Genomic DNA, 8388 nt, shown 5'->3' with positions numbered 1-8388 from the left:
TAGGGAATATTCCCTGTTTAAGTGGGAGCAAGGTCACTTGGAAAGCGAGGGCCCCTGGGGCCTGGAGCAAAGTAGCGAAACCCACCCCAAGGCCAAAGCCTTCCCGCCTCTGAGATGGTAACCCAGGAGCCACCCACCCAGCCAGGCCCAGGCGGCACTCCTGGGACGCCAGCTTCCTCCTCCCCGCACCCCTGGGCCCCCTCGGAACCTCCTTTCTCCAAGCAGCCTTGAAGTGATGTGACCCCCCTCCCTGGTCCACCCCCCACACTGGAGATTCCCTGTCAACTCCCACAGGGAACTCGCAACTCAACCAACTTCTGTGACTGGTGGTCCCGAGCTTTCAGCCCCAAAGGCCAAGCCCAACCGAACTAGGACACAGGAGAGCAGAAACTTTAGTTCTGTTTGGGATTCTTTAAGTTTTTCTCCATTTCTCTGCCCACTAGAGTCCTCCCCCCACCAAACCTTACCCTAGTCCCACCGCGAGGAAAGAAGCGGAGGCAAGGGTCCAAGGAGAGAAAAGGGGAAGTGAGGAGAGGGGAGGAAGTACCTGAACGGTGTCTTGACCTTTTAATTTGAATTTGACTGTTTTGAGCCCCCGAGTTGCCTCGCTCTCTCCCTCTCTCGTGCATTCCCCCCTTTCCGCCCCTCTCCCCGGGAGTTACAGGCTGGTTCCAGAGTAAACAAACCCCATTCTCCATAGAAACCCCCCCACCCCAGCCAATCTCCCTCCACCTTCCTCCTGCCCCTGCAGCCCTGGGGGCGCTTCCTTTGTTCGCGGGGAAGTGCTCAAGCGCCCCTACCCCGAGGTGGCTGCTAGGTGGCGCTGTTACTCCACGCTGCGCGCTCCGCCTGCCGACAACTTGACCCCGCTGACGTCACGGCCGTCTGAATCATCAAGGCCATTTTCAAATCCCATTGGTCTAGCCGTCACATGGTGAGGACCGAATGTGCGGATAATTATGGAGCTGATATTTCCCCCCCTCCCTTCTTTTCCCTCCCGCCCCTCCAACCGCCCCCCCCTCCCGGATGGGGGAAAAAAAAAGATGTCAGCTCCTCCGCTGTAGTATTGCTCCTTAAAAACCCCTCTCTCTGAAAATGACATGCCCTCGCAATGTAACTCCGAACTCGTACGCGGAGCCCTTGGCTGCGCCGGGCGGAGGAGAGCGCTATAGCCGGAGCGCAGGCATGTATATGCAATCTGGGAGTGACTTCAACTGCGGGGTGATGAGGGGCTGCGGGCTCACGCCCTCGCTCTCCAAAAGGGACGAGGGCAGCAGCCCCAACCTCGCCCTCAACACCTACCCGTCCTACCTCTCGCAGCTGGACTCCTGGGGCGACCCCAAAGCCGCCTACCGCCTGGAACAACCTGTTGGCAGGCCGCTGTCCTCCTGCTCCTACCCACCTAGTGTCAAGGAGGAGAATGTCTGCTGCATGTATAGCGCAGAGAAGCGGGCGAAAAGTGGCCCCGAGGCAGCTCTCTACTCTCACCCCCTGCAAGAGTCCTGCCTCGGGGAGCACGAGGTGCCCGTGCCCAGCTATTACCGGGCCAGCCCGAGCTACTCCGCCCTGGACAAGCCGCCCCACTGTGCCGGGACCAACGACTTCGAAGCCCCTTTTGAGCAGCGGGCCAGTCTCAACCCGCGCGCCGAACATCTGGAGTCGCCCCAGCTCGGGGGCAAAGTGAGTTTCCCTGAAACCCCCAAGTCCGACAGCCAGACCCCCAGCCCCAATGAGATCAAGACCGAGCAGAGCCTGGTGGGCCCCAAAGGCAGCCCCTTGGAGAGCGAAAAGGAGCTGGCCAAAGCCGGCGACTCCAGCCCAGACACCTCGGAAAACGAAGCAAAAGGTAAGGCCGCCTGGGCAGGGGCCCGGGTGGGACGCTAGGTTATTTGGTCTTCCTGCCAGGGGCGGGGGAAGGGAGAGGGCTGGGCCGAGGAGGCCCTGGACGGTGCTGGGAATGCGACCCGGGCTCGCGACTCCTGTCTGCTGAGCGCCGGGCCGGTGGCGCGTCCTGGGGCTGGGAAGGTAGGCAGCGAGGTGGAGGTGCCGGCCGGCGGCGGCCGCGGGCGCCCGGCCCCGGGAGTGCGCGCCCCGCCGGCAGCCTGCGGGCGAGGTCAGCCACCCGGCGCGGCGGCTCCCAGGCCCGTCCTAGCTTTGGTTTGCTTGCTCTGCGCTATTGTCCTGGGGGGGGCTGATGTTCCCCGCTCCGGTCAGAAGCTGGCAAAACGCTTAAAATGGCGATCTTGGGTCAGGGACTAGGGAAAGCTGGGGAGAAAGGAGATTTCGCTTTACTGCGTGTTTTCCCAGTTGAAAAAATTGTTTTCTGCGAAGCACGATTTGTTGTTTGTGGGTCTCATTTGTGCGTGTGGTTTGAGGTCCTGCAGTTTTTGGCCAACCCGGGGACCTTGGGCAGCGGGGCTGGGGCCGGAAGAGGTAGAGGTGAAGGGCTGCCGGGCAGGTCTTGCCTCCCCCAGACGCCTAGCTTGGGTATGGCCTTGGAAAGGGGCATTTGGACTGCTCTAAGTTTTTTGTCTCCCTGTTAAATTATTTTCTTTGCTTTTTCTCTAGTTAAATTAAATTGTTTTTCGTTGGTTTCCAATAGCAGCTTACAAATGAGTGGTTGGGAAATTTCTGTGTCAATGGCAAGGAAGTGTGGCTTTAGTTGGTTTTCATTGTAATTTTGGTTTGAGAGAGAAAGCCTCGCCAGAGTTCAAGCTCAGGGTTCAAGATTCATTTTTGCTGCAAGAACTGGAGGCCTTCAGGACCTTCTCTGACACCAGGAGAAAGAATGTGGAAGAAATGGGCGCAGTGGAGTGAGGCTGAGGAGACCTACTCTCCTTGAAAACTTGGAGCCAAAAGCATTAGCAAAGGCCCAACTGGGAGGGGAGGAATAAACCTGCTCCTCAAGGCACTGGCTACTGGAGGCTGTATATAAGAAGGACTCAGTGGGTGTAGAGGCAGATGGACTAGTGAGAGTTGGTGGCCTGGGGGCGACTTGGATCTTGTGGTGCTTTGTATATGGATGCGGCGCACACGCATGCCTGGCAGCGACCTGTGTCACACTCACACACCTCCCTCTCACATGCTTCGCACACACTCACGCATGCCCGCTCACACTCACATACTCATATGCACTCTTTTGGCGGGCAAGGGCAGAACCTCATCCTCTAGGGTCTCCTCTGCAAAGGTGGCCTTGGCAAATTACCTCATGGAGACCCTGGCCAAAAGATGAGGTGTGTTCATGAGCGTGAGGGAGAGAGTGAGGCACACACTCTCACAAAGCCATCATTGTGGCCTGTGTACAACATGAAAGTTTAATTTTTATACCCTTTCCTCAGACCCTGAGCTTGATTGGGGTGTAGATTTAGGGTAGGAAAAGCTGCGTTCTAGCCCCACCAAAAGCAAAGTCAAGGTTAACAAGTCCACCTCCTAACTCAAACTGCCCCCCTTCTGGTAGGCTCCCCTTTCTCTCCTGCCCTACCCCCAACACCAACCTCAGCCCTCCCACCCCAGCTAATCCCTCTCAGGCGTCCTTTGCCTGTTCCCTTCTTGCCTCCCCTCTCCCATTCTGATGTCTCCACCTGGCCAGAGGCAAGAGGGCTTCCGGCTAGACTACACCATTTGCAATTTCTCCCCTTCCCCCAAAACCCCAAAACCCCAATAAGAAAACAAAACAGAGTTAGACTTGGCGAACCTGTAAACAATTTGGCAGGAAGCTTCAGGTGCAGAGGTGGCAGCAGAATTAAGGACATTTGGATGTTTTAAACCACAGCTTCAAGTCTGCATTTTTCTAGTGCTTCCTGGTTCCCCTGGGCCCCCCACCCCACTCCCCATCAAGATAAGGTCCAGGAACCTGGCAGTTTCATTTGGCACATGGGAGAGATAGAATGCAGAGCCATCAGCAGAGTCTTTTGCTGGGTGCCCCTCTTGGGTCTCTGGACTCTGGGTTTTTCCCTGGAAAAGATGGCCCAGGTATTTTCTGCTGCTTGAAGAGCAAGGCCAGTCCATTTCAGCAAAAATGTGGTCTAGGGAGAGAGGCTATCAATAAGGTAATGGGAAATACACATTATATACTTCTAGTATCTCCTTATATAAATAACATGTGTGTGCATATGTGTAGGAGTGTGTGTCTTTGCAGGAATATATGCATACATGTCTACGCAGATCAGGCAGAAGACTTCCAACAGGCTGCATTTCCTCAGGATATCTCTCTCCCTTGACCTTAGAGCCTGTGGCCAGGGCTGTTGTCTGAGGACCACTAAGTATGCCCCAGAGCTGTTGCCCCTGACCTCTGCTGCCTGTATAAGTCACCCTGCCTCAGCTATTCACACCTGGGGGAAATGGCCAGGAGAGGAAGAGCTGGCAATGGGAGATTGATCAAATGGGACAGTTTCTCTCCGTGACACTTTAGGTGGGAGCAAAGACTGGAGGTCTGGCATGGGACATCTGCAATGGCCGCTGGCTGCAGAGAACGGGGCAATATCCCTCCACTGAGTTGAAAGGGGTCGAAACTCTCTGGGAATTGTTCAATGGGGTGGACTCTGCCACCCGGCCTGGGGGCCTGGAAAATGCTTCCCCTTCTGGATGGATTTTCCCAGAGCTGGAATGGAACAGAGAGGAGGGAGGGCCTGGTGAGGTTTCAAGCTCCCAGCAGGGTCAGCAAGCTGAGGGGTGAGGGTGGGAGTACTCAGAATCTGCTAGGTAAAGGTGGATTAAAGTTCATTTAAATTTAATAAATGCTTTGGATGCAAGAACCTCCTGTCTCTCTCCCTTGTAAACCTAGACCCCAAAGGTATTCTAAGGGCACTGAGCCCAAGAGGACTCCACCAGCCAGGCCTGTGGGGGTGAGAGCAGCTACCCTGTGCTCCATCAGCCTCCCCACAGCAGGCTGGCAAAGGCTGCAGCATTCTGGAGGGGTTGCCTCTTCAGGGATACTTATGTAAATAATGTTATTTTTAACAGAGGAGATAAAGGCAGAAAACACCACAGGAAATTGGCTGACAGCAAAGAGCGGAAGGAAGAAGAGGTGCCCCTATACTAAACACCAGACGCTGGAATTGGAGAAAGAATTTCTATTCAATATGTATTTGACGCGAGAGCGCCGCCTGGAGATTAGCAAGACCATTAACCTTACAGACAGACAAGTCAAAATCTGGTTTCAAAATCGCAGAATGAAACTCAAGAAAATGAACCGAGAGAATCGGATCCGGGAACTTACTTCCAATTTTAATTTCACCTGAGCCCTTGGCCTCCCCTCCTCCTCCCTCCTCACCCCCTTCCTTCCTCTCCCGCCCCTCCTCCCTTTGTGCCTGGTGGTATATTTTTTTCCCTCCCTGAGTATAAATGCAACGCGCCTGCAAAAAGGCAAAGACCTCAGACTCTCCTTCCGAGGGACCAATGGTTCGTGCTGTGAAGATGCGTCCACCTAAAGCATGAGAAATGGGGTGCCGGGGTTTGGGGTGTGGTGTGCCTGCATAGATAAGGGTGGGAGTGTGACTGGTGTGTGTGTCAACCCCTCACTCACCCACGCACTCGCACACAGCACCCTGTTCTCTATGCCAAGTTAAGGTTGAATCCACCCGATGGGGGGGGGGAGGACAAAAATCAACCAGAGAAGGTCTGTAATCTCGCAGAGCACAGTCAGAATCGCTCCTTTCTTGCTGCATTTCCTCCTTAGAATAATAGACGTTTTTGGAAAGTTCGGTTAGTGTTTGTGTGTTTGTCGTAGCGCCCAGCACCTCCACCAAACCCTCTCGGTGTCTTTACCTCCCAGTCGCTCTAATAATCTGCTTGAAGTCTCGTATTTGTACTGCTTTCTGCATTTCTCCCATCCTCCTAGCACCCCACATCCCCCATTCACTGACATCTGAAAAATTCCATCCAGAGGAACAAAAAAATTAAAAATAGAACATAGTGAAGCAAAGACAGAATGCCCCCCCCCCCCAGCAATATCACCCTGTCCCTGTCTGGCAGTTGTGTTATTTAAAGATATTCTGTATGTTGTATCTTTTGCATGTAGCTTCCTTAATGGAGAAAAAAATCCTAATAAATTTCCAAAATCATAATCCTCAAATGGGTGGTTTTTGTTTTTAGTGTTTTTTAGCGACACCCCCCTCCCTAAAGAGGCTGAGTGTGTGGATGTGTGTGTTTTGTGTTTGACTCATCTCCTAGAGCCTTTCTAGAACGTCTCTTGGCGGGTTTAATGTAAGTGAGAGACCATAACGTTGATTTAAATATTATCCAGGTGACCACAATAAGTCAAGGTCATAAAACAGTAATGTCAGGACGGTCTTGGTGCGCGCGAGAGGTGGATTTTATGATCTGCAAATATAATGTGGTGCTGCAGTAAAAGATGCATTTAAAGGTGACTGGAGGAGGGAAAGAGGCAGAGAGCAAACTGCAATCTTGAGGAGCAGACGGATCTGATTGCCTGGGGTGCTGGGCCAGGCGCACCCCACCGCCACCGGGGTAACCCCCCAAGAGCTCCCCACCTATCCAAAGAGAGGAATAAACTTAACCGCTGGAGGGGGACACAAGGAGCTCAGCTACCCCCCCTCCCCTCGACAGCAGCAGCAGAAGCCCGGCAGCAGCAGGAGGCGGCGACGACAAGGTAAGAGAAGCGGTTTCTTGTTCTTCTCTTGGCGGCAGAGTGGTGCCTAGCGGCGTCCCCAGGTGCCCGGTGCACGGCGGGCAGAACAGGGAGGAAGGTGTTTTGGGCATCCGAGCTTTCTGAGAGCCCAGGCTTGCTTGTGGACTTGTGGACGCCGGCAGCGGAGGGCAGTGGCCGTGAGCTCCCTTTCCTCCCCTCCTCGGCCTGTTGCTGTGGGGTTCGGCGGTTAAACGGGTAAATTGGTAGGTTTTGGCTTCTTTCTCTTCACTGGCACTTAGGGTTGCCTCGAGGTTGACACATGGGTCTAGATGTCGCTCAGTCTGGTTGTCTGCGGGGGGAGCAGAGGGAGGGTGGGCTAGAGAGGGCTGGAGCTTGAAGCTTAGGCTTTTCTGCTTTCTGCTGGTTTGGATGTGAGCCTTATCCAGGCTCGCAGTCCCCACAGTCCCTAACCGTGGGGCTTTGCCAGGCAAGTGGCCTGATTGGAAGAGGCTCTGGAGCAGAGGCTCTGTGGTTCGGCTACCCATAAATGCGGGGAAGCCAGAGTTGAGCTGAGAGGCAGAGGATCAGAGGGAATCTAGGAGGAGAGTGCAGAAGAACCAGATGGATGGGACAGGCGACCCCGCTCAAGAGTGGAAGGCCACTCTAGCTTCCCCCAGGGCCAGGGCCAGAGGCTGGGGAATAGGTCCACTGCGGTGCTGGGGGTGGGGCGGGGATTTGGTGGCTGGAGGTCCCATTTCATCAAAGTTTCCCTAAGCATACTGCTTAGACCAGCAGCTGATGAGGCAGTCAGACCCCCTACCCACCCAGCCACCCAAAGTCTACTCTCTAGTCTTTAAGGAGGTTGTGGGGGCGGAAAGGGGGACGGGGCTGAATTTCTTCCTTCCCCAACCCCCTTCCCTTTTCCTCCCGATAGATGCAAAGCTGAATCTCCCGCCCTGCTCGCTCAGCTGATCTGTGGCTTAGGTAGTTTCATGTTGTTGGGATTGAGTTTTGAACTCGGCAACAAGAAACTGCCTGAGTTACATCAGTCGGTTTTCGTCGAGGGCCCCAACCCACCTACCCAGCTCCATCCCTCCCCAGTGGGACTGCCCCACAGCCCCTTCCAGGTAGGGCATAGAGAATACAGACTGAGGGCAAGCTGAGAGTGGGGCCGGACAAGCCTGAAAACCCCACTTTCTACTGTCTACTCCTCAGCCTGTCCCAATCCCTGTGGCTAAGGGAGAGGAGTTTCTCCTGCAGCTATTGTTTCCTGGACTCAGCTGATGGAGACAGACAAAGAAGGTCTGGCCAATTCCAAGGAAATTCAGGAATTTGAGTAAGAGGTGGCCTGGCGGGCCAGCCAGGGTAGGGCAGGGTCATTAGGAGAAGAGCACAGAAAGAGAAGGGAGTCTCTGAAAGGGTTAGTTTCTCCACCTGCTACCTCCAGATGGCTGAGGCTGAAGCTTCCTCTTAGAAAAGCGGGGTGCCTGAGGGTCCCAAGAGTTGGGAACCTCTGAGCGCCAGCTCAGCCACCTCCCTTTCCCCTCTATAGCTCCATCCCCAGGAGAAGGGCATATTTAGGGTGTTAGTAGGTTAGAGGAAAGCATCAAGTCCAAGTAGAAACATGCCCCCCCCCCACACACACACACTCACACACATACTGGGAAACATTAGGGCAAGAACCCAGCTCTGGTGACTGTCTAGCTGTCTGTGGCCCATAGGCCTTGGTCTGTTGTGTTTGTGGCTGCCAGGCAGCTGCTTGTCTTTGCATTGTGTGGAAATGTCTGGGTGAACGGGGG

General features: G+C 54.6%; 1 protein-coding gene across 1 annotated transcript; it reads left to right on the top strand.

The window, feature by feature from the left end:
- The first annotated feature begins 239 nt into the window (after window positions 1-239).
- On the top strand, window positions 240-6376 carry HOXC10 (homeobox C10). The gene is made up of 2 exons (XM_016201128.2): window positions 240-1846; window positions 4963-6376. Exons 1-2 carry the CDS (start codon window positions 1096-1098, stop codon window positions 5238-5240), a joined length of 1029 nt encoding a protein of 342 aa, XP_016056614.1. The 5' UTR covers window positions 240-1095; the 3' UTR covers window positions 5241-6376.
- The last annotated feature ends 2012 nt before the right edge of the window (window positions 6377-8388 follow it).

Source organism: Miniopterus natalensis, chromosome 2 (genome assembly GCF_054644295.1).
Source record: "Miniopterus natalensis isolate mMinNat1 chromosome 2, mMinNat1.hap1, whole genome shotgun sequence".
In the NCBI taxonomy this organism is placed as follows: Eukaryota; Metazoa; Chordata; class Mammalia; order Chiroptera; family Miniopteridae; genus Miniopterus; species Miniopterus natalensis.
Note: the sequence above shows the minus strand (reverse complement) of the source record. Positions and strands in the feature narration are given on the sequence as shown.